This window comes from Sesamum indicum, linkage group LG1 (assembly GCF_000512975.1).
Source record: "Sesamum indicum cultivar Zhongzhi No. 13 linkage group LG1, S_indicum_v1.0, whole genome shotgun sequence".
NCBI classification, from domain to species: domain Eukaryota; kingdom Viridiplantae; phylum Streptophyta; class Magnoliopsida; order Lamiales; family Pedaliaceae; genus Sesamum; species Sesamum indicum.
Genome location: NC_026145.1, coordinates 1,153,439 through 1,180,260, shown reverse-complemented (window position 1 = coordinate 1,180,260; position 26,822 = coordinate 1,153,439). Strand labels below are relative to the sequence as shown.

Genomic DNA, 26,822 nt, shown 5'->3' with positions numbered 1-26,822 from the left:
ATAAAATCCATGTTATGCATATATTTCGCAAGTATTTTATATAAATAGCATATTTATATTAAATAGAACATAAAACACAGCAATATTTTACAAAATAAAATTAAGAAAAATTACAAACTTCCCTTGATTTAAAACAACACACAAATTTGCTACATCTCTTGGCTTACAGCCTTCGGACAGAACCATGTCATGGGGAATATGTTCAAAAGAGATGAGGGGCAGCCGTTTGAGATGATGTAAAGACATCCCAGAAAGAAATACATGCAAAGTTAGAAAGTTGGGAAGTCAAGTTGCATCCTATATACACACACCTAGGTAGCTGTAATTCGGACATCTATGCTGGAGAAACAATGAATCAGCAACATTCACCCTTATCGAGAGCATCTCAACATAGCTCAGTATCAAACTTGAGAGATATCCCCATGCTGAATAGCTCCTGACACAGTAACTTAGCCCCGTAAGGCACGTTCACCCTCACCACATCTTCCACAGACTCACAGAAACGGCAATAAGGCCCACGTATCTTCCGACCACCAAACACCGGTCGCTGGATTACATTGGCCATGTTCTTGCATTTCCTGCATATATGCATTTGGGATGAATCACTAAGGGTGAAGAGACGTTCGTGTAGGTTGGCTGCTGCACCGTGAGCTATGAGGCAATCTCGCTCCATCTCGCCAAACTTGATTCCACCGAAACGTTTCCTGTCGGCCACAGGCTGACGAGTAAGAGGGTGAACTGGCCCGGTATTCCTGAATTTCACTTTGTCTTCGGCCATATGTGTGAGCCGCTGGTAGAATGTCGGTCCCATAAAGATAAGGGACTGGACCTTTTCACCAGTTCGCCCATCGTAAACTCTCTCATCCCCCCATCTCGAAAATCCAAGCCTAATAAGAAGCAATTGTATTATTTTGAGAATAAATTAAGAGACCTTTTTATTACCAAATGTGCTATGTGATAGGAAATGTGCATTATGTTTTCTTCTGGAATAATAACCAACACTAAGATATGAGTGCTGGGATGGTGGGAGTAGGGGGTAAGTGTAATTTTCAAAAGCAAAGTATTTTTTTAATGTGTGAAAATCTCAGGTATGTCAGTGTAGTTTTTCCCTTAAAATGTTAAGAGTGTCCACCATAGGAAGATATGTACCTGTGAAGCTGCGCTGTTATATCTTCAACTGATGGGGAGGTAAACGGGGTGGCATATTTTAGACCGCCCCCGAGTGCAATCCCTTTGGCCAACGCAGCCTCCAAGAGCTGACCGGGCGTTTGCCTAGAAGGAAATGCATGAGGGTTTATCACAATGTCAGGAACTATTCCTTGTTTAGTGAAAGGGAAGTTTTCCTGGGACTCCAGGAACCCCAGCACACCCTTCTGCCCATGCATGCTAGAAAACTTGTCCCCAAGACATGGAGAACGAACCTGAATAGCCACATACGCAAACATTACAACCAAAAAGAGAACAAGTCAAGTTCGAATGATAAAAAGGAGTAGGAAAATCAACACTCAAAAAAATGGAGACGAAATTGGTAGCTCTGTATGCAACACATATTACGTGGTTTTATGTCAAAAGTGAAATAGCAGTTAATCTTAACCCAAGCATAAATGAACAAATTCTGCTTCCATCAGAGAGGATAAAACAGAGGACAACACATGAGACTTTCAATGTCGAAAAAAGACCTGTGTCTCCTGCATAAAGATTTCCAATTATGGCCTCAAATAGGAAGTTTCAGCATTTAAATCTGTGGGGTCATAGAAGAAATAGAAGTTAATCTACTAATGTAAAGACAAAACATATGGTCCACCTCATGCAATCTATACTTCTGTGGATCCCACGTGAATTAGTTACTTCCCATGTAAACCACTCCAATCCTTTGCCAATAGATAATGCATAGTTCTAGACATCTAACAGTTTTATGGATCCTGATGAATCAGAGATAATAATGCACCTAATGCAGGTGTGTATCTCATGGTGGGGGAGTTGAGGAAAATGACAGCAAGCATTTGTGCAGAAACATAATCATAAGAAAGTACACAACCAGAACAGTACTGTTGAAATGCAGAAGGATCATGATTCCCAAATTAAAGGTTATGACACTCCAAAATAAATACTGATCAAACTTTAAATATAGAAATTTACCTGTCTCAATGATACAACAGCAAAGTTCTTCCCCTCATCATTAGCGGAAAGGACAACCTTCTGAACCATGCCCTTCTCAGTGTGCTTGAGCTTGATGCTATGATCGACCCCGGATGCAGCATGCTTTCCAATGACTATGTCACCAGTTTGGAGATTCGCACCAATGTATGGAAAGCCATCATCGTCAAGGCTATCAACACGTCCAATCTTGCTTTGCATCTTTCCAAAGCTAACCAAGTCATCAGTCTTCGCCTTTTTCCCAGCTGCTTCTGAATTTTCAACCTCAGCTTTGTAACTCCGGACGTGTTCAGAGCGAAACATACCACGCTCCAAGGAAGCACGATTCATTACCAAGGAGTCTTCTTGGTTGTAGCCGAGATGGACATTGACAGCCACGATAGCACACTGGCCATTGAAAAACTCAGGTCGTGGCAGCATGCCCTTATGGTGATCATATTTTGATCTCCCAAGGCAATCTGAAAGCATGGTTCTAAAAAGTGGCCGCTGGGGGTAGTACAATTGATGAGAGTTTGTATCTACTCTAATGCTTGAATTTGTGGTTGAGAACCCAATAGCCTGCTGAGAGTGCTTCTCAGACTGATACAGAACTCTCCTTGCATGATCATGATTTGCAAAGGGGATGATTCCACAACTTAGTCCTAATAAAAAAGAACTATCAAGTTCACAGTGTGTGTATTTGATTGGTGGATTCTCTAATTCAGCTGTGAAAAGGTATCTTACTCCCCATGCAGTTTGGCAATCTTCTTCCTCTTCAGGACCTATTAACTCTATTATGCTACTATCCAGAAGTGACTGAAATGAAAAATCTCCTTTCAAATCTTTGATTTTCCTCAAATTTTGAACAATTAAGAGAGGACGGAGTATTCTTCCAGCATCAGCGAAAATACGAACTTCTCCATGATGCTTGTCTCTTTTAATTTCAATCTGTAAGATAATTAGATTTTAGTACACAACAGAAATACATGCATTAGAGGTGCAGATACCCTGTGGCATGAGAGTCCAAGCTAATCTGCTGCAGGAAGAAAATGCCATGTTGAAACCCGAAATGACTTGTCTTCCACCAAATTAAAGCCTTAAAAGAATGCCTCAACATGCAGCAATGCAACCAAAAAAATTATCTCCACATTTCTTTTGACTATATCTTTTAGCATGGGTTGAGGCTTCAGAAAATAAAAGAGCATAACATCTCATAATAAAGCTAGACCATGTGCAAATACTCCAATCAAAATGAAAAGCTCAGGTTACATGAAAGTGTAGCACAAGATTTGGCAAGACGAGCAATGGAAAGTCGTGAACAGGAAGGTATAGATTGCCACCACCGGTCTTTTTGGGTGAAGAAAATGTGAATGATATATTGCAAACAAATTTGGACACCAGAAGCCAAAGAAAACAAATGCAGACATTCTCCCGATAAAAAACCTACCACCATTTTCAGAACATGTTTATTTTAACTCAAAGTATACCATCTGCCCCCTAGTGCTACCAGAGAATTAAATAAGTCCAAGACTACCTGATGTGGCACTTCCGTCTTGCGGCGTTTGCGTCTAACCCTTGCAACAAACGATGAGGAATCTTTACAGATTCCAACCCAATCTCCATCAAGAAAAATTTTATGCTTCCCATTGAGCAGAGCTGAAGCATCATCAACCAACATTTCCATTCCACATTCATAAAATTTTTGAAGAAGAGATTCCCGATTCAAGATATCAGTACTAACAAGACCCATGCTGGCCAGATTCTTAACCAGTCCACAATTTTCTCCGTCCGGCGTCGAGAGGAAGCAAATCTTACCCCAATGAGATGGGTGTCTGCAATATTAACAATCATAAGATAACTCATTCCACTTATGCCAAAATCATATACTCATTACTTCAATGACATTGTAAAAAAACAGACTCAGCAAAGCTTGTCAGTTTCTTTCTCTTTACTTTTTTTAATGGTTTTGTTGGAGTTGGCTTGTTTCAGCCTAAGAGAAAAACATGTGAATGAATCGGCATGCACCTTTCATTTGCAGACATCCCTGAGACACTTTCACACTAACTTCAGTAAAATTCGTAAATACAAAGGACAAGAATATGCCATACAGGAAGATGAACGAAACCTGAAAGTAAATTAAGGATACACACATGCAGTAAAAGTGTACCAGTACCAGGTTACGCATGCAACAGTTTATCGTTTTCCATAGAAGTAGCACTTTTGATTCGAGCTCAAAATTAAAGAGAAAAACAGTGAAGCAAATCTGATTGCCCCATTAGCATCCTTCAGAATGCAGGTTGACATGATCACGTTCCAATGCCACCACTATGAAGACTTAGAATCAAACAAAAAGCTATCTGGTGATGTAATGCTTCACAAGACCAACTCTTATCCAAGATTTGGTAAATGAGACAATGCTGAACAATTCCTCCCAGAAGGAAGCATAGCTCCAAAACAATTCCATGTAACAGAGCAGAGGAAGGGTGAAATAGACTACTCTATGAACAGAAGAGAAGGTTTCAAAATCATGAAAACGATAAACGTAATATTCCCTCGCCACTGAAAGATAGCCAAAGAAAGTACTACATAAAAACATGATGCCAAGTTCAGATTCATATTCCTTCAGAGTACTGATCCTGGTCCATGTTCCTGATGCAGTTGCAGACAAGCACTATCAATCTTACATATCAGATGAAACATATCTGGTCGTGTCAATCTTCAAGACAGACTCATTAACAAGATTTAGTTACTGAAGATGCAAAGCAAAGTGCCCTGAGGTGCTAAGCAGGTGACCACCAAATGAAAGAATGCAAAACAAAGAGTGAAATATCACAGATGGTGGTGATGCAAAAACTTCCAGTATTATGTAATAAGTAGAATGACAGCTCCTCTAGGCAAATGGAATACAGTCTGCTGAAGAATGCAAACCAAAAGTATGTAGCAAGATTATCATGACAACAGATCAATATAACTAGTTAGCAAAATCATATGGTGAAACCGGATTAACTTACGGAACTTACGGGTATCTAGCGTCACCAACCCTGCCCGTGTATGAGACTTGCTGGCGAGTTTTCCTCATATCAGCTGTTGCCTGCAGTGGATTAGTTCGCCTAATAGTAGCCACTATACCAGAAATTCTTTCCATCCTCTTGTAAGGGTGCGACCAAGCCCCAGTTGAGAAAGCTCTTGAAAGACCATTTGTGATGATTGAGGCATCCAAGTAATGGTCAATAGACTGCACCTCTCGGTCATTATAAAGGTCTCTCTGTATAGCTTTAACCATTCGCCTCTCTGCATGTTTGATATGAACTTTTAGCTCGCGCTCAAGTAGCTCACCGGCCAACTCCAACCTCTTGTTCCTAAGATCATCTCTGTTATCAACTTTGCGGCGCCCTCTATAAGCTTCCAAGAGACATTTGACCATATAAGCAAGAAAACAAGCCTTCTGCTCTGGGCTTTTGAGATGGGGAAAGAGGTAGTTTGTGATACATTCTTCCACTGACTCTGTAGGTGGGAATCTACAACCCTGCATGAGTTCCTTGATAAATTTTTGTGCATTTCCTCCCTTACGGAAACCCTCATACTTCCTGTCAGCATCATAAATTGATGCAATAAGTATGTTAGAGATGGCTGAATCTTCTACATCAAGATCAATCATCTTTACCACCTCTCTGTCATTTGGAACACCCAAAGCAAAGAACAAAAGCCAAATAGGAATTTCTGTAACGTAAAAATAGACCGTGAGAATCTTTTCTCCTCCTGTTATGTGCTCTACTTTTGGAACTAGCTTTACGAAAATTCTTTTTCGTTTAGAAACTGGCCGATATGAAATGGTCCAAGCAGGACTTTTGGCCACCCACAGTCTCTTAAGGCATATTTGCTCCTGTGCAATGAATGTCTGCAACAAATTTTGAAGGCAATGAATCAATCATTTGTAATAACAGCATTGTAAACAAATACAACTGAAATTAGGGAAACCACTTATAATGTTTACAACAATCAAAAGGCAAGCCTACTCTCGCCACAATAGAATCAGTGAATTCAGGTAAGACTTACCATTCTTCACTAGAATCTGCAACCGACTTATCAGCTAAAATGTCATCAGTGCTAGGAAGCTCCAAGTTTGGAAATGAATAGAAGAAAAATTATGCCATTACTTAATGCAAAACAAAGTTGAAGTAAAATGGTAAGACAATATGAAAAACCTTATCAGTTTCAATCTTCAATTGTATTCTATTGTCACAAACAACATAATTGGCAAAACCTTGGCACTTAATTCTCACCTTCTCAGCCCCCTTAATCACGAAATATCCTCCTTGTTCGAATTCACAATCCCTTTCTTCAAGTTCACTCATCCAACATAAATCCGACTTCACCATAACTGGGAGTCTCCCAAAGTTAACATCAGTATGATACTCATGCAGTAATGTCTTCTCAATAAATTTTTCCACACCAGTTTTGAACTTGTCACTTCTGGAGAGACTTTCGGTGAACACCTGAAAAGTTTGCAATGATCAGAAATGGTCAGGGAACCAGAAACCATAAAGAAAGAAAAACAAATATTGGGACGGGTGTAGAAAGCCATATGCCTGTATCATCAGCATTAATGAAAAGGGTTTTATAGCTTTATATGTTGGTCTCATCACATCAAGATGCATACAGCAAAAAACAATCAGGAGGCTATAAGGTATAACACATTGCACGAATATCGACACAATGAAAGATTACGATAAAGCAGCAGGATGTAGATGATTTACGACCTCAAGATGAGTCTCAACTTTGATCCTAGATGAGTAAGTCATGTTCTGAAGACGAGCATGACGGGGTAAAAGATTCAAATACTCCTTAGCACCGTCAACAGATGAAAACTTTTCACCAGTCCAAAATTTTGGTTTCTCAAGGGTGACCTTCCCAAACTTCAGAGATGCGCGCCTCCAATCACCATCCCCCTTCTTTGATGGATCATATCCAGGCTCGATTAGGATCTCCCCAATAGAATCGAACACTTTTTGAATTCCGTTTCTAACGAAATCATTGTATGAATTAATTTGATGACTAATTAATCCATATTGGTCAAAAAACGCAGTTGAGGCTTTCTTGCAGAAACTCTTTAGAAAACCCTCGTCCAAATCTTGGAGGGAGCTGTCAAGCTCATCGTCCGAATCAGAACAATCAAAGTCCATGTCATCGTCAATATCCATTCTGAAGGAACCATTAGAAAATTTCTCATTAAAGCTACTAGGTCCAGCTTCTTCAAGAAAATCCCGAGCACCCATCTGCAAGAGACGGATGAATTAAAGAAATATTAATGGGCCCATGCAATATGAATTTTGTCTTTCAAGAGCCACACAGGTGTTTACACTAATGAAAGGTACTAATGAAAAAACTCTTGTCATAGAAACATATAAAAACAAGAAAAATAAGAATTAATTGTGAGATAAGCACACGACATTAGAACATTTTTGTCCAAATAGGATGTGAAACGGGAAACTTCTGCACTTTCCAGCATGGAAGCAAAGATCAAACTTAAAAGTAAGACAAATTATCACCTACACACCCAAAAACCTACATATCATAAGCCCACCCACACACCCAAAAAGATAAAAATTGAAAATCAGAAATGAAGGCAACAAGGGAAGGAGAAAAGTATTTGCACTTCTGCTATAATAATGAAAATGCAAGCTTGAGGGTTTTCTTCTTCAACGTTTTTACAAGCACTGAAAATCAGAAGTACAAAAGTTATAGCTCGAACAAAATCCTGCAAGAACAAATGGATCAGAGAAGTACCCAATAACACAAAATGCATGTTCAAAAGTTTGAAATTTTCCTTCATCAAAAGAGAAATTGACTTCTTTTTCAGGTTAATGGATTTTCCTCCTTATCCTTTCAACCCACTTCAAAAACCTCACTAAAACCCAGAAACAAAAAGTTGCCATAAATTATTCACAACCCCAAAAAACAAAAGTGAATATCACTGACATAACATCATCCACATGCAATGCGCTAGAAGAACACCCTCCAGCTTACAACAAACTACTTGTTTTCATCTCTCAACACCAAAAAGGGGTTCCAGAACATCACCCTTTAATTCTTGTTTCCAGGACCAGAAAAAGAAAAGTTAGAGTAAAGATTATGCATGCATTTTCATTCTGCACATGAATGTTTCCAAACAACACATAAAAAAAGAAAAATCAAATATCACAAACACCCCTCAATTTTGTTTCAAGTCAAAATGCATAGTTTGAAATAATACAAACCCCTCAACAAGGAAAAACACAAAAACAAAAAAAAAAAAAAAAAATTTAAAGATCATCAAAAAATTTCGTCAGTGCAAGCACGAGATGAACTTACTTTGATTCTAGCTTCTCTGGGTCAATTAATCAAACACTTTGTGGGTTTCAACACTGCATAAATGTACTCTCTTCCCCCCTTTTCTTGGCAGTCCACGCACAGTCACACTTCTGCGCACACGCACTCACTGACCGAAGCACTAAACAATAACCAAAAAATGTAGAAGGCCAAGGCAATTGGAAAAGCGTACAACGACAGAATCTTTTGATCTTTCAATGGAGGGCCAGATTTTATATTCATGGGCTTCGGCCCTCACTGACCCATTCTCCATTACAACTAGGCCCAAAAATATATTTAAACTACGTTATATTTAATTGAATTTTTTCGATAAAAATCGTTTTAACTTTAATTTATTAAACGTAATAAAATAAATTTGAATTCGACTCCAACTCAATTCGATTAGTACAAAATAATAAAATATACTTAAAATATCCTATTAATCACGCCCAGATCGTGTTTAATTCATTTTAATTAGAATGTATAAATAATCAAACTAAATTCAGGCAAAAAATTTAAGACTTGATAATAATTTAAATAATAATGTATTCAACTCGACTTAAATAAATTATATCCCTACATACAACAACACTATTTATTACAAATGAGATTTGTACTATTGATTATTAGAGATTTTGCGGAAATAATTTATTTATCACAAAAAAATTCATTTCCTCATTATTTTTAATTAAATTTGAATTAGAATAATTTATTTTTATATTAATAATAAATATTATAAAAAAAAATGTGGAGTTCAACAAGAGCCAGGCCCAAGTTGGATCCGGGTAGATTTGACCCAAATCAGACTCAGTAGGCAGTTGGAACTAAATGGGCCCAATGAGTTCAAGAAATGCTGGGCCCATATCTAATGGGCTTTTGGAAATTTGGGCCTAACCCATGTTTGCTTTCAGTTTCAATTTGAAATTTTGTATAGGTTTTCTTGCGACAACGAGAATATATTTGGATTAATTGATGCGATTGTATTTTTTGTTCTTACTAGTGTCAAATTAATTTTTTTTTGTTTGATAAAAATGATAATTTTATTTTTTATATTATTGTTATCAAATAAAGTTCATCTTTTATTTAAATAAATTGATAATTGTACTTTTTTATTTATTTAGAAGTTAGCGCTATCGTATCAAAGTATTATAAAAAAAATATATACATTATTAATTTATAAAAACTAATGATCGGGAAAAATTACGTGTATGTAGATATATTAAAAAAAGGTTGATTATTAAGATGAGAATAATGGTAAAATATTTTCAGTGCAAATACGTATAAATAAATATATTTTTGATTTTATTATTGTTTTAAGAACTGTGGGACAAAAACTGACCAACTTTACTGTTGTTTGTCTTTTTGCTTTGGGGAGATTGATAACTTTGCGGAGACTTGGGCCAAAATTTTGTATGCAAAAAGCTAAAAATAGATTTATTGAATTATAAGATTATTTGTATCATAAATAATGTGAAGGGTTCATAATTTAATATTGCCACCAAGGAATTTATTGTCTTTTAGTAGTTTCCAATTATGGTCAAAGTGTGATGGAATATATTTTCTTATATTGAAATTTGGTATTCAAAATCAAAATCAAGTCAATATCAGTCTTTTCTGAAATTTGCTATAATTACAAATACAATCTTGTTATTTAAAAAATTACAAACATCCCATTAAAATTATAAATACCCTGACAAATACCCTTTTATGAAAGCTCGTTATAGGAGGGTATTTGTTAGGGTTTATAATTTTAGAAAAATATTTATGATTTTTTAAATTATAAAAAAATATCTGTAATTAAGGCAAACTTATAAGGAGTCCTTTGTAATTTATCTTTTTTTTTAAATAATTAATAATTAATAGTGGTTCTACTTCTTTTGAGACTTGAATTGGGACTTGAGTCTGTAAAGTATTGAACGATTTAAATAGAAAAATGTGTGTAGGTGGCATAAGGGTTGCTATTTTTGAAGTGCATAAATAGAGAATAGGACAATTGGGATGCTAAATTTGTATCCACCCAACATCACCTTCCTTTTATGGGTAAATTGCATAAATTTTTGTGTGTTATGTGAATTTAATGAAATAGGTAAAAACAATTAAAATTTTTTAGTTTTTATCCATTATGATCTTATTTTAACAATTATTGATCTTTAATATTTAAAAATGAAGGGTCCTCATGGTAAGTAATTTTAAAAATATATTTTATATTTATATACGTATGCACAATTATATACATAACATTATATATGTACGACAAAGGATGACCATTGCTTTAGTAGCGATGACAAATATATATATATATATATAAGCAACGGATATATATAGGCAGCTAAAGATGACCGCCGCCTCGATCGTTACGACAACCTGGGCAACCGCGATTCGCCAAAGAAGAAAGGGTCATCGCCGCCAAAAGAGAATATATACATATATATATATATTATGTTTTTAAAAATAAATTAAAAATATTTTATCTTTTTAAAATTCAAAAATAATAAAAAAGTATTAAAATTTTATTTTAAATATATATAATGATAAATTTAATTTGAATATTGTTTATGGTAAATAATATAACTTAAAATTTTGATATACTTTATGGTCTTTTGATATTTAATTAATATATTCTATAAATAAATATTATTTCTTAAAATATATATAATAATTTAAATTAGTTAATAATATACAATTTCTATAATTTATTTCGGTTGATAGTCATAGGGATATTTAAATTTGGAAGCGAAATTTAGTATATTAATTTTTGTATTAGAATTTTAATTTTAATTTTCAAAATTTTATATTCTTTTTGATATTTTAAAATTTAATTAATATATTCTATAAGTAAATATAACTTATTGAAGTATATTTAAATTATTTAATAATATATTATCTAAAATAATGAATTAGTATCTATAAGCTCCCTTTTTTTTGGGGGGTGGGCGTGGGGGATAGAGTGTAATTGATATCAAAATGGGGCATTTAGGTCACTTTTCACATAATTAGTGCATGTCATGCACTTGTTGTTTGTTATTGACAGAAGGGGTTTCTCTCTTTTTGCAGGGTTTACAATAATAATGTGGGTTTTTCTTTTTTTTTTGGTCTATTTTATTAATACAGAGGAGTTGTTAGCTAATTTAATATAATACAGGGAGGATTTATGCAATTTACCCTTCTTACATACATAACCAATAACTGCGGAGCACATTTATGGATACATCCAATATGACCAAACTAATGTATAAATAGTAGCCTAATACCAATAATTTTAGCTTAACAGGTTGTTCTGTCTAAAATCAAGATGCACAGTGGGTCGGACCAGCTCAAGACCGGCACGGATCAATTCGAAAAAACCTGATCTAGGACCAATCTACTATTATTCGTGATTGGTCCTGGGCCTTTATATGGGTTCCAATTGGTTCATTTATAAACCCAAACCCAGCCTGTGAACTGGCTCTATTGAGATCTGGATCAAGGGCATACCAGGCCCGAATGTGCCTATTTTATTTGTTTATAAAATTGAAGTTTTCTTTTGAACAATTATTTAAATTTTTTTGTAGAATTATGAAATACAATAAATAATAAATTAAATCACACAAAAATTATAACTAGAAAAATAATAGTTGATATTATATAATGAACTTAGATGATAATAAATTTAAAAAAAACTTGAAAATATTAATCAATTAAAGTACTAAAAATTTAGAAGTAAAACAATAATGACAATTAATTTTAGAGTTCCATAAATATAAAAAAAACTACTAAAATAGTTAGTTTAAGAGAATAAAATATAATTTATATGTCATGCATTATTATTATAAAAGAAATGGCCCAGCCTAGGCAGGGCTCAAGATCAGGTGCTCCTGGGCTACTAGACTGAGCTCGTCCTAGGTTTCAATATTTGGGACCAGCCCAACTCAGTTTTTTATTGGTTCAAATCGATCCTGGGACAAGCTAGCTTAGCTCGGCCCGTGTGCATCTTGAGGTTAAGGTTATTTCGGATATATTAGAGATTTTTATTTTTTATAGGGATAATTATATTTTCCTCCTCTGAGGTTTGGTGTAATTACATATAAATTCCTTATAGTTTGGAAATTACATTCTGAAATTTGCTTTCATATAATAAATAAGTTCTCCGTTAGCCAAAATTAATTCAAAGAATGATATTTCTAAATCTATAGACACATTCAAAATAAGCAAAGAAATATTCATGGGACTCGAACCTACAACTTTTTGATTATAATACCTCTACCTCGCCATAATAAAATACTTATAAATACGAATTATAACTTATACATTAAAAAAAACTTATTCAACATAGTATTGATGTCATTATCCATATTATTATAAAAGAAAATGGTCAAAAGCAAAATACCCCAATGTTAGTAATAAAGAGAAAATTACCCCCTGTGATAAATAAAAATACAAATTACCCCCTATCAATTAAACAATGTAGCACATTATCTTCTTGCACAAACTAAACATTGGTGTAAAGGAAAAAAGATGAAAATACCCCTCCTTATATACGAAAAGGCTGACTACTGGGTCAAAATTAGGGTTCCTATTGTCGAACTTGTTTCTGGAGAGAGAGAGAGAGAGAGAAAGAGGCGACTGACCACGAATCCTAAAAATAAAATCCACTCAAAATATTTGAAAATCCACCTTTGGAAAAGAGTTAAAACGACTGATTTTTATACCGACGTCATTTGTAAATATTCTAATAACTTTATTTTTGTTTTTCCATTATTTAGTCACAAAAAGGCCAAAATGTTAAAATACTATAAATTAATACATGACACAACATATATACTACAATACTTAAACAACAGAGTTTAACAAGTTTAGTTTACATTATCTTCATTTTAACAAAAAAAATAACACAAATACAAAAAGAACACTGCTAACATCAATCCAAAAACTGACATTTCTAGCAAATATTTCTTCTTTGACATTAATACCAATAAATCCACCAGTCTGCAAGTTATGACACTACTTCCTCACCATTGTCCGAATTGCACTATTCATCACAGCCACAGAAAAATTCTTCACCACCGTGTACTTAAGCATGAAATTTTGGGGGAAACCCACTAGGTGCCTATGTAGCTCTTTCAGGCTCCAACCAATGAAAAAATCTACAAACTTAATATCTACAACAATAATATAACTTACCTTTCGAGGGCTTTATTTGTGACTCCACCACTCTAATTTCGACCTTCAAATTGCACACACATAAATGCATAGTTGGGATTCTCAGATCTAGTGATTGTGTGTTATGTCTTGATTTGCTTTTCCAAAATGAGAAGCTTGACCTTGACATTTTCTCTCTTTTTGGAGAAAAAAACCGTGAGAAACAAGTGAAAAAAGGAGAAATTGCAATAACAGATGAGCTACTGGATTTTTATTTAATGGAGGGGCAGAATTGTCAAAATACAACATAAATATGGTCCCCCAGCCACAACATTGACCAATGTGGTACATCTTCGACATGCAGGGATCTAATTGCTACAATAAAAATTTCACAGGGGAGTAATTTGATATTTGTTATATCACAGAAGGTATCATGCATATCACCAATATCACAGGGGGTGCCCTACATTTTTCCCTAAAAGAAAACTTTTTACTGTACCAATTCTTAGATAGCCAAATTTATACTTAAATTTATTTCTTTCCTTCAAAACAAATTTGGTCAAATAGTAATCTCAAAGTTTTTTTTAATAATCTCACAATTCCATGTCCCTCTCTATGCAAACTTATCCATGTTTGTTTTTCTTGAAAAATTCTATATTTTTAATAAACTTACTATTACAATATACTTTTTCTTTGTCATCCCACCCCACATTTTTTTTCTTATAGACTTTTTAAATTATCACATTTTTTTTTTGTCTCCGCGAGCAATGACAACCAGTTACTGATAAATATAAGAGATAATCACACTTCCCTCCTTCAAGATTTGGTATAATTACACATAGACCCCATAAAATTTTCGAAATTAGATCTAACACCCTTAGAGCTTGTTTCTATCTAACAAATAAGTCATTCCATTAGTCAAAATTCACAAAATTTGCTGATATTAACAAAAAATTCAGATAAATCTATATCAACCCTTGATTGACTTATTACTGGTCAAATAATTTTTTTTATGATCAAATTACCCTCATATGTCTTCACACGTTAATGCATATAAGGAGGTATATCTTCACCATTGTAAGGATAATTTAGTCTAAAAAAGTTTGTTTGAACAACAACAAGTCAGTAATCAGCGAATTGAGAATAAATTTCAATTTTTATTCAGTTTTTTTGTTAATATTAACAAATTCAATGAGTTTTAATTAATAAAAAGACTTATTTATTAGATGAAAACAAACCTCAAAGGTGTTAAATGCAATTTTTTAAACCATAAAAAATTTAAATGTAATTACACTTACTTTTAGAAGGGGGAAATGTAGTTATTTATAAATATAATTTATAAAAGACATGCGGAGAAGATTCCACCCACACCCACCACCTTAGAACTTTATTTTGGGACAAAAAAGTACCAATATAATAAAGAGGAAAGAGCTTGGGAAATATAACGAGTAATTCGAGAAGGGGTTTAGTTGTAAATTTACAACATTTTCTGAAAAGTAAAGCACGATATTAGGAGAACCTTCTTGAAACTTCTTAGCACTCCTCAGCTCTTGGGTTCCACTGTTCTCTTACAAGGAAACACATACATATCCTTAGTGTGATTTTGAAGAGGTCGTAAGTGTGATTTTGAATTTCTTTTTTTTTTTTTTAAATTACAATTTCATATTTTTTTGAGAAGGATTTAAATGTAATTAACCCATAACTTTTAGTTAATTGTAACCAAATCTCCACTAACTGACACATACATATTTACTAGATTATCTTAATTCCTTTCGGACAGACAAATCTCATGTATTAATTTTTAAAACTCGTTTTAATTTAACATCAACTCAAGTACTAAGATAAACTTATACTTTAATAATATTAATGTATGTATTATATGATGGAAAAAATGGATATTTTCTATAATTTAAAGATTATAATAAATCGATAATGTTTACTGCAATAAAAGAAAATCAATACAAAAATTTAGATTTTGACCACGTTCAATCAACAATTGCTGTCATTTTAGCTATGATCAATATTGTGGCCGCACTTATAGAAACAAACGACTAAATCAGAGCCGTTGCATAGTTGTAGTTGATAAATACTTATCATGACTTTTTAAATTTTTGACCATGATAATTAAGAATAAATCCGTGATAAAAAGTCATGTTTTTTATAGTGATTGTATGTTACTACAAGACGAGAATATTAACTAGCAATAAAATTTTAAATAATAATATTAAAATTACCACTAATTATTTATATTTTATTATTAAGGGAGAACACTCTTTTAGTGTTTTATTTATTTCTATATGCCGTTTCGTACTTTTTTTTTAATATTTAATTTTATATATTTATCTCCTGTTACTTTTTAATAGGTTTTTTTTCAGTCTCTAATATTAAATCTGTATTTTTTTTACCACAACTTTTTTATAAATCTAATATTAACTATTATATGTATTTTATTATATACATTTTAATTTAACAATAAATGACGACTTCTCTAAAGTTTGGCATAATTATGAATAGCCCCTCATTATTTGAAAAATTATCAATATCCCCTTGATTTTAACGATTGTCACACAATAGCCCAATTCGTTAAGTTTCCATTTATTTTTGTGGTGAACTGACTAAAACGCCATTGTAGATCAAAAATTATAATTTTATTTTATTTTTTTAATTTTTTATCAATTAAGTGGATATTTTTTTTTTAATTTTTAAAAAAAATTATCCAACCCATTCGATTTTTTTAAAATTTTATTTTTTAATAGAATAAAAAAAAACAGTAAAGGTAAAGTTGACAATTTCATACCTCCATCCCAGGGTTACATAATTTCGTCAAATATCAGAGAAATATTTGTACTTTTTCAAATAATGAGAAAATATTCGTAATTATGACAAACCACGTAAAAGATTATTGTAATTTACCTTTCATTTTAAAGTATGTTAAAAAAATACGTATAGTATACTACAAAGTTGTTAAGACGTATCAAGTGACAAGTACTTTTGTTCTATTATTATAATGTGTTCACACTTTTAATTGTGATAATATTTGAGTAAATGATATGACATTAAATAAATATTGACGAAATAATTATACATAATTGTCATTATAAAGTATTACTACCACAAGTACACACTATTCGCAATCTAGTTGCAATAAAACATAATTATGATTGTATTAGTGTTGTCATTAGATTGATAATTCATATATTTTCAGTAATAATTTTAAAATTATCACTTTATATTTTATCACTACTAATATCTATCGTCACGACTATTCTTAATCATCATGAATGAATCTTCAGTCAAAATTTGTCGGATCATTACAATTCAATCATCTATCACATTAAGAATTAATCCCATTTTACAATAAATAATATATTTTTAAGTCCATCCATAAGAAAATTTTAAAAAATAAAAAAAAATTATATTTCATGGTCCACAAAGTCATTTTGATCAATTCACCACAAAAATACGAATGAAAGTCAAAATAAACACTAACAGATTGAGCTAGTTGTCAGACAATCATTAGAATCAAGAGTATTGATAAAGTGTTTATAATTATATTAAATATCAGAATAATCCAATATACGACATAAAGTGGTGAAGTCCATATTTATTATTATAAATATATTCAAACTCATCATAATTACATAAAAAAAAAAATAATAATAATTTAAGGTTGGAGGTTGCTGATTGGAGCAAATACGTATTCAAATCAACTCATCTAACTTTTGATGTTGCTGATTTGAGCACGTACGTAAGCTCCGTGGAGTACCAACCACCCAACAAAACGGTCTATGTTTCTGAAGGAAAAAGATACACATCCAATTCTTCTAGAAAAATAAAAAAGTACTTTCTAAATAAAATTCAACTTCTCGAATCGAACCTCATCCGAAGATTAACCTTTTCCTTTTTAACCTCGTAACTAAAACACTCGGGCGGGGGCCCATCAATTATTATTAATCTTATGAAATCTGATTTAATTGTACGTAAATTTCTTATAATTTAAAAAATTATATCTAACACCTTTAATATTTGATTTTTCTGACAAATAAATTCAACAATTAATCAAAATTCACTGAATTTTATGATATAAGAAAAAAAAATTATATTTACCATCGATTGATTTAATATTAACTTATTGCAGGTCAAATAAATAGTTTATGACTAAATATTTTCGTACACTAATGTATGTGTGATGCATCTTCTCCCATATAAAGTTAATTTGGTCATAAAAGATTTGTTTGATTTAGAATAAATTCAATAAATTTTAATTAATAGATAAATCTATTTACCAGATGAAACAAACATTAAAGACGCTAAACATAATTTTTCAAACGATAAAAAATTTACGTATAATTACACCGACGATGACAGTGCAATTATTCCTTACTATTATTATTATTACTACTTTTAGTATTCCTACTATTACTGTTACTCTTGCTATTCCTATTAATATATTATTACTGTTACTGTTACTATTATCATCATTTTGAGAGAGGGCGGAGGGAAAAAGATCACATATTTAAATATAGGGGGGAATTAGATATATAAAATGAAATAGTCAAATAGGGATATACTGAGGCACGTGATTAAATATCTTCTGACATTTTTTTTCAATTTCAACTCAAAGACTAATCCTTTGTCAGAAATTCTAAAAAACTGAAGAAGGGTCTATTCTATATTATTCTTGTAAGTAAAAATGAACAGTGATAAAAATATTTAGCTGTAATGAAAGGGGTACTATTAATTTAAAATATTTTAATATATATTGTATATAAAATAAGTACTATATGTTGCTGAATATGACAATGAATAAATCCACTTTCATATGTGGGTATTTTATGAAATTTTTACTTATTCGATGGAATTTGAACTCACAAATGTAAAATAATTGTTCAAGTCCAAATATGGTGTCTAGAATTAGCAGTGGATGGACAAATTTATTTTCTATATCTTTTTTCTTTTTCATCAAAATCCTAAATCCATAAATATGGGTAAAATACATTCACACCATATAAGGTTATATCAAAGTATAGAAATACTGCGTATTTTTTGTAAAATTACAACTACATCCCCTAGTTAGTGGTAAAACTTATACAAACACCTCTTGGAAAATATTGCACAAACACTCTTGCAAAAGACAAGGGGTGTTTATGTATTTTGCGCTAATTTTGGGGGTATTAATGAAATTACCCAAAATATTAAATTAAATAAAAAAAAAGAGTCCTTCCAGAATAAATAATGTTTTTTTTTTTTAAATGACCCTGCTCTCATGTTGAGGTTTTATGGACCTAATGAGTGAAAATTAAAACTATAAGGACGAATATGCAAAATAGAGTACAATATTTTCTAATGACAATGACAACTGAATCTACCAAGAGCTGGGGAGGAGAGAACGTTCAATTATATAGAGTGGTCGTCAAGGGTCAAACATGGTGGCATTTCCAAACAGACGACCTCCAACAATTCAGATACAATTCATTCAATAATTTCAACTTTTCAACTCAAAAAAGTAAACAGATATCCATAAACTAAAATTAATAAAAAAAAGACCCACCAGTTGGACATTAAAAGCCACCACCACTTCAACATGCACACCTATATAAACCAAACAAATCACCCACCATCATAACAATTCATTCATTGCAAAACCATACCTTAAACCTCAAAACTTGTAATTTTCTTTCTTTATTCTTGAAATTGGAATTCAAGTAAAGGGTTTGTGATATCACTGGGCTGTAGGAAGAATGGATACAGATGACATTTACAAAGGTAGTAGCAGCATGAGAGCAAGCAAGAGGCAGAGAGAGAGTTTAAGGGCTAACAGCTCAAACATATGGAGAAACACAGGTATTGAGGTGTTTTCACGGTCATCACGAGAAGAGGATGATGAAGAAGCCCTGAAATGGGCTGCCCTGGAGAAATTGCCAACATTTGATCGTCTCAGGAAAGGGCTGTTGTTTGGATCAAAAGGCGCGAATGAGGTTGATGTTCAGAGTCTTGGATTCCAGGACAAGAGGAATCTGGTGGAAAGGCTGGTGAATACTGTAGAGGAGGACAATGAGAAGTTCTTGTTGAAGCTCAGGAACAGAATTGATAGGTATTTCTTTCCTTCTTTTATGTGTTTGCTTGAAACTCAGTTAAAAAATATATGATCCGGTTTATTTTTTCTAACTAAGTGTGGCGTTGGTTTTCAGAGTTGGGATTGATATTCCTACTATAGAAGTGAGATACGAGCATCTCAATGTTGATGCAGAAGCCTATACTGCAAGCAGGGCTTTGCCTACTTTTGTGAACTTCAATATTAACATGATGGAGGTATGGAAAACTTCCAAAAAATGGAAAAAAGAAAAAATAAAAACAAAAGGCAAGCAAAAGAATTTTTTTTAATAAATAATAACATTGACAGCCCTAAAGTTAAAATATAGTAAAAAAAGAATCTGTCTTGAAAATTACATTGTACCTTGTATAGTCACATTTTATATTATAATATACCTCTTGAAAACCACCGGTGGAGAATCGATAATAAAAAATACAATGGCAGAGATGTTAATGTAAATTTTTGTAATGTATTTAAACACAGGAGGTGTATATGTAGGTGCATTTGAACTTAGAATTCTCATATCTTGCAGGGAATTCTGAATTTTCTCCATGTACTTCCAAGTAGAAAGAAGCCTTTTACTATCCTTAAGGATGTGAGTGGTATCATCAAGCCATGCAGGCTGACTTTGCTTTTAGGCCCTCCAAGTTCAGGAAAAACAACCCTTTTGTTGGCTTTGGCTGGAAAGCTTGATCCAACTCTGAAGGTAAATAACCAACTTCACTTTCTTCATGAATAATCATTTTCTTATCCTGCAAAATCTAATTTATAAAATGAAACATATTGCGCCAGACTTCAGGAAGGATCACTTACAATGGACATGGAATGGAAGAATTTGTACCTCAGAGAACTGCAGCCTATATCAGTCAACATGATTTGCATATCGGAGAAATGACAGTAAGAGAAACCTTAGCATATTCAGCCAGATTCCAGGGGGTTGGCTCAAGATACGGTTCGTAGAATTATTAAATTGTATAGTATATATGTTAGTTTCTTTACCAGAAAATTCAGTTGTTTGTGTTTTTAATTAACTGTTGAGAGTTTTATATTGTTAAACAGAGATGTTGGCAGAACTGTCAAGGAGAGAAAAAGCAGCAAATATTAAACCTGATCCTGATGTTGATATGTACATGAAGGTAAATGCCATGACAGCTTTCTTTCTGTATTTAAAACTAGTTTTCTTGTAGTCAGTTGGTTCAAGAATCTAATAATGCTATTTCAATACTACAGGCAGCAGCTACAGAAGGAGATGAAGCAAATGTGGTCACAGATTACATTCTGAAGGTACCAGGAACTAAAGCTTTTAGCTTCAACGCTTATAAGAATCCTCAAGCACAGAGTTCTCAAAGATATGTATCACCTTGTTCTTTTCAGGTTCTGGGGCTCGACATTTGTGCTGATACTTTGGTCGGAGATGAAATGATAAGGGGTATTTCTGGGGGACAGAGAAAGCGTGTTACAACTGGTAAACAAACTAAACACAAGCACTTGAAATCAAATGAAAACTTGTTCAGTGGTTTTATATAAAGACTGATTTGTGGTGTGAAAACTCACAGGAGAAATGCTGGTTGGGCCGGCGAAGGCACTTTTCATGGATGAGATATCAACTGGATTGGACAGTTCCACAACTTACCAAATCGTAAATATGCTTCGACAATACGTCCATATTATGAAAGGAACTGCTTTCATCTCCCTCCTGCAGCCAGCACCAGAGACGTATGATCTGTTTGATGACATCGTGCTGTTGGCTGATGGCCAGATTGTTTATCAGGGTCCTCGAGACAATGTGCTAGACTTTTTTGAATCCATGGGTTTCAAATGCCCTGAACGAAAAGGAGTGGCTGATTTCTTGCAAGAAGTGAGCAAAAAGAAATAATGAAGTGACAAAATCTTTAGTATATAGTCTCTTATTGGTTCTAACTGATGAGAGATTGAAATTAATGTGCAGGTGACATCTAAGAAAGATCAGAAACAATACTGGGCAAATAAGGATGAGCCATACCGATTCATCCCAGTAAGTGAATTTGCAGAGGCATTCCAATCATTTGCATTCGGCAGGAAACTTGGAGATGAACTTGCAATTCCATTTGATAAGAGCAAAAGCCATCCTGCTGCTTTGACAAAACAAAAGTATGGTCTTGGAGACAAAGAACTTCTGAAAGCATGCGCTGACAGAGAACTCTTATTGATGAAGAGAAACTCATTTGTCTTTTTCTTCAAGATCTTCCAGGCAAGTATTTACAAACTTGAACTCACTTTCACCAATTATGTCAAGTTGGAGGCATGTCACTGAGAGTAATTTTCTGTGTCTGCTTTCAGCTTACTGTAATGGCACTTACGGCAATGACAGTCTTTTTGCGAACGAAGATGCACAAAGATACTCTAGAAGATGGAGGGATATACACTGGTGCGCTATTTTTCACTGTCATTATGGTCATGTTCAATGGACTGACAGAGCTTGCAATGACAATTCAGAAGCTTCCTGTCTTCTACAAACAAAGGGATATGTTCTTCTTCCCTCCCTGGGCATATGCTATTCCCTCATGGATCCTGAAAATACCAGTTACTTTCCTTGAAGTAGCTATATGGACGTTTCTCACTTACTATGTAATTGGATTCGATCCTAATGTAGGAAGGTAAGACTTACAAACTATTGCCTCATGTATAATATGTTCTCTCACTTTGTCAAACATAATTTACTGATAAAGAGTCTTTGTCACAGGTTAATGAAGCAGTACCTATTGCTTTTACTTGTGCATCAGTCAGCATCCGCATTGTTCAGATTTATAGGGGCAGCTGGTAGGAACATGATAGTCGCAAACACATTTGGCTTGTTTGCGCTGCTTATGCTCTTCGCATTAGGTGGCATTGTCCTATCACGAGGTACAAAACCCCTATCAAATGTACAAATCCATTTTACAGTAAATGGGCTCCTCATTTCTCATAAAATATTTTATTGCCACTGCAGAGGATGTAAAGAAGTGGTGGCTATGGGGCTACTGGTCCTCACCATTGATGTATGCTCAGAATGCAATTATTGTTAATGAATTCACAGGGAACAGTTGGAGCAGAGTAAGTTAATGCATCAATCCAGGCTTCAGGGTTTTGCATGTTCCACATTTTATTATACAAGACTAATCAAGATATTTTCATTTTACAGTTGGAAAATGGAACCAAATTGGGAGTTCTTGTCATGGAGTCTCGGGGGTTCTTTCCTCAAGCATATTGGTATTGGATAGGAGTAGGGGGATTGTTTGGATTTGTATGGCTATTCAACATCCTCTACCTTTTGTCTCTAACGTATCTAAAACGTGAGTTTTTCAACTTTATGCACTTTCAAGTATGTTATAAATTGTGTTTTCAACAATTAATTATGTTAAAAAAATGATGCAGCTTTTGAAAAGCCTCAAGCTGTATTACCAGAAGAAACTGAAGATGATGCCCAAAAGGATGGCTCTATCAGGCGAGTTTCAGCTCGAGTTAATGAGAGTACACGTAGAAGCATCTCCTCTGGATCCTCATCCACGAGAGTAGATGCCATAGAAGCCAATGGGAACAGGAAAAGAGGAATGATTCTTCCATTTGAACCACATTCTATCACATTTGACGACGTCAGATACTCAGTGGACATGCCAGCGGTATGTTGAAACTAAAAAAGAAATGAACAATAATTGTTTTATCAAAAAGAGTATACATCAGATTGATTAATCTCTAAATAAGCTTTATGAATTGCAGGAAATGAAAGCTCAAGGTGCTACTCAAGATAAATTGGAGCTCTTGAAGGGTGTGAGTGGAGCTTTCAGGCCAGGCGTTCTCACAGCTTTGATGGGTGTTAGTGGAGCAGGTAAAACAACATTGATGGATGTCCTAGCTGGACGAAAAACAGGTGGATATATTGACGGAAATATCACAATATCTGGATACCCCAAGAACCAAGCAACATTTGCTAGGATTTCTGGATATTGTGAGCAGAACGACATCCATTCTCCGAATGTTACAGTTTATGAGTCCCTTGTTTACTCAGCTTGGTTGAGATTGCCCCAAGAAGTTGATGCTGAAACCAGAAAGGTTTCTACTTTGAGACATCATTCTATGATATGAACTAAATTACCACAGGGAAACTTCATGAGTCATACTGAGTTCATCTTTTTTATTTCTGCTTACAGATGTTCATCGAGGAGGTCATGGAACTCGTAGAACTTACCCCATTGAGGGGAGCACTAGTTGGGTTGCCAGGAGTCAATGGTCTCTCAACTGAGCAACGGAAGAGGCTTACAATTGCAGTTGAACTCGTAGCAAACCCTTCGATCATATTTATGGATGAGCCAACTTCTGGGCTTGATGCAAGAGCTGCTGCAATTGTGATGAGAACAGTCAGGAATACAGTAAATACAGGAAGGACAGTAGTTTGCACAATCCATCAGCCTAGCATCGACATATTTGAAGCATTTGACGAGGTAAGCTAGATCGTAGCAATATAGACGTTTAGCATTTTTATTATTTCGCTTTGCATGATACTAAAATAACATTTTGCTATTCTGTACGAATGAGTAACCAAGCTAACATGATATGACAGCTATTTCTGATGAAACGCGGAGGCGAAGAAATATATGTTGGACCATTAGGTCACCACTCTTCCCATTTGATCAAGTACTTTGAGGGGATTGAAGGAGTACCGAAGATTAAAGATGGTTACAATCCAGCTACCTGGATGTTGGAAGTCACTACTTCCGCACAAGAACTGGTCTTGGGGGTTGACTTTGCTGACCACTACAAAAGCTCAGAACTATACACGTTAGTTGATTTCCTTCATTGTCAAATTAAATGTTTTCTTATGCAAAAATAATATTCTTACAACATGCTAATAATCTCATGTGTAAAAAATTACAGGAGGAACAAAGCCCTAATCAAGGAATTAAGCATTCCTCGCCCTGGCACAAAAGATCTGTTTTTCCCTACTAAATACTCACAATCTTTCCTCACCCAATGCATTGCTTGTCTGTGGAAACAACACTGGTCATACTGGCGGAATCCACCTTACACAGCCGTAAGATTTTTGTTCACAACCTTCATAGCCCTTATTTTTGGGACAATGTTCTGGGACCTTGGATCCAAATGGTAAGTAGTCAGAAAAAATAAAACAAACCTTAAACTTGTCAAAATCCATTTCGTTAGATTAGTGCTAATTCTGTTGGGACATAACGAATTGCAGGACTACTCGACAAGATCTATTTAATGCCATGGGATCCATGTATGCTGCTATCAACTTTTTGGGGTTCCAATATGGTTCTACAGTACAACCCGTGGTGGCCATTGAGCGAACAGTCTTTTACAGAGAAAGAGCAGCTGGAATGTACTCGGCTTTGCCATATGCATTCTCACAGGTGAGTGGTTAAAATCTATAATCTGTTAAGCAACAGAAACTTAAACATGTGTGCATTCGACAATTAATTGAAAGTCGAGATTTACTTATCATGCATTTTCTCTGTGCAGTTCCTCATTGAAATCCCTTACGTATTCGTACAATCGATCGTATATGGTCTCATAGTCTACTCAATGATGGGATTCGACTGGAACGCCGAAAAATTCTTCTGGTTTATATATTTCTTATTCTTCTCATTGTTGTACTTTGTCCTCTACGGCATGATGACTGTGGCTGTCACTCCTAATCACAATGTTGCCGCCATTATCTCTTCTTTCTTCTACGCTATCTGGAATCTCTTCTCAGGGTTTATCGTCCCCCGACCAGTAAGTTCGAGCAACCATTTTATTTTATTATTCATAGAATAAATACATCAAATTCACAAGCATCAACTAATGTTCATAATTGCCAAAAACAGAGAATCCCTGTGTGGTGGAGATGGTACTACTGGGCAACTCCCGTTGCTTACACCTTGTACGGTATCATAGTATCTCAATTTGGAGAGATTAAGGATCAGATGGAGGGAGGTGATGAAACAGTGGAAGAATTCTTGAGAAATTACTTTGGTTTCAGACACGATATGCTCGGAATGGTTGCAGCTATACTTCTTGGATTCGTCGTCCTGTTCACTTTCATCTTCGCCTATTCCATCAGGACATTCAACTTCCAGAGGAGATAAAATGTTTCTTTTAATTCAGCAAGTCATATATCTACTTTACTAGTTAAAAAAATGTCTGAAATTCTCTATACATGAAATCTTAGGATCTCTATAATATTCAAAATTTAAGTGAATTGGCTTCTTATGTAAAAGTGAAAGTTCTTTAATCGTTTAATACAAGTCTTTACTTGTCAATTTTCCCTTAGTTTTCTTGCTTTCTCATTTGATATTCTTCTATATTTTATTGTAAGACAATGTTATATTTTCTTCTTTACTTGTACGTCTCAATTCAAAAATAAGCACCTCCATATCTCATCCACCATCATACGTCGAAACAAAATCATCAAAAACTTCATCACAATCAATCCACTTATATATATATATTTATGTTCCTCAGTTCGCGTACTTCATTCACAACATGTAACAGATTTGAAGTTTAGAATTGCAGAATTGAAATGAAGAAGAAGGTGGTGGGAAAGAAGAGAACAAAGAGTTGAGAGGAAGAGAAAGTAATACTAATTTTATTCATAATCCCCTTCAAACGTTCCTTGCCTATACATAACCATTCAGACAAAAGAGACAAGGAAATTAAAGCTGTAAAAACATTAAAAAATCTGCAGCAAAAAGAGGTGCTGTCTGTCCTTCATCCAGCTGGTGCAGGTGGCTTCAATGGCAGTACAAGGACAGCCCCAAAATGGCAATCCATCTGCAGAACTGTTCACGCGCATCTCTCACCGCCGCGTGGCAGGTTTGTGGGTCTCCTTGTGTATGTTCAGCTTGTGCCAAAAATCCCCAATTTCTGCTCCCGATTGATTGAGCCCTAATTAGTCCAGAACGACGCCGTATGTAGTTAGGGATTTGCCCAATTTCTTCAATCGCACGGTCCACATCCCTCCCAAAGATCCGACGGCTTTCGCTTAAAGTCGTGCTTCCTTCGGAAATCGCGACATCACCCTCTGAAACCATGACACAACACCCACCACAATATTTTTTCAGCAAAAAAATCCAAAAAGGAGTGCAGAAAGGGATGAAAATATGAAATTTCC

At 34.2% G+C, this 26,822-nt stretch overlaps 2 protein-coding genes across 2 annotated transcripts; one reads left to right on the top strand and one right to left on the bottom strand.

Annotated features, from left to right (window-relative positions):
* On the bottom strand, positions 101 to 8,675 carry LOC105165366 (DNA-directed RNA polymerases IV and V subunit 2). Its single transcript, XM_011084375.2, has 8 exons — positions 8,488 to 8,675; positions 6,897 to 7,412; positions 6,420 to 6,632; positions 5,157 to 6,034; positions 3,671 to 3,968; positions 2,140 to 3,084; positions 1,150 to 1,421; positions 101 to 887 (listed from the first exon to the last, which is right to left on the bottom strand). Exons 2-8 carry the CDS (start codon positions 7,410 to 7,412, stop codon positions 386 to 388), a joined length of 3,624 nt encoding a protein of 1,207 aa, XP_011082677.1. The 5' UTR covers positions 8,488 to 8,675; the 3' UTR covers positions 101 to 385.
* On the top strand, positions 19,220 to 25,973 carry LOC105165219 (pleiotropic drug resistance protein 1-like). Its single transcript, XM_011084196.2, has 21 exons — positions 19,220 to 19,696; positions 19,794 to 19,914; positions 20,229 to 20,402; positions 20,489 to 20,648; positions 20,756 to 20,832; positions 20,927 to 20,980; positions 21,071 to 21,161; positions 21,253 to 21,554; positions 21,645 to 21,926; positions 22,016 to 22,332; positions 22,419 to 22,579; positions 22,665 to 22,768; positions 22,857 to 23,007; positions 23,090 to 23,334; positions 23,432 to 23,764; positions 23,863 to 24,153; positions 24,273 to 24,490; positions 24,587 to 24,814; positions 24,909 to 25,080; positions 25,190 to 25,444; positions 25,537 to 25,973. The coding sequence occupies exons 1-21, from the start codon at positions 19,344 to 19,346 to the stop codon at positions 25,795 to 25,797; spliced, it is 4,350 nt and encodes a 1,449-aa protein (XP_011082498.1). The 5' UTR covers positions 19,220 to 19,343; the 3' UTR covers positions 25,798 to 25,973.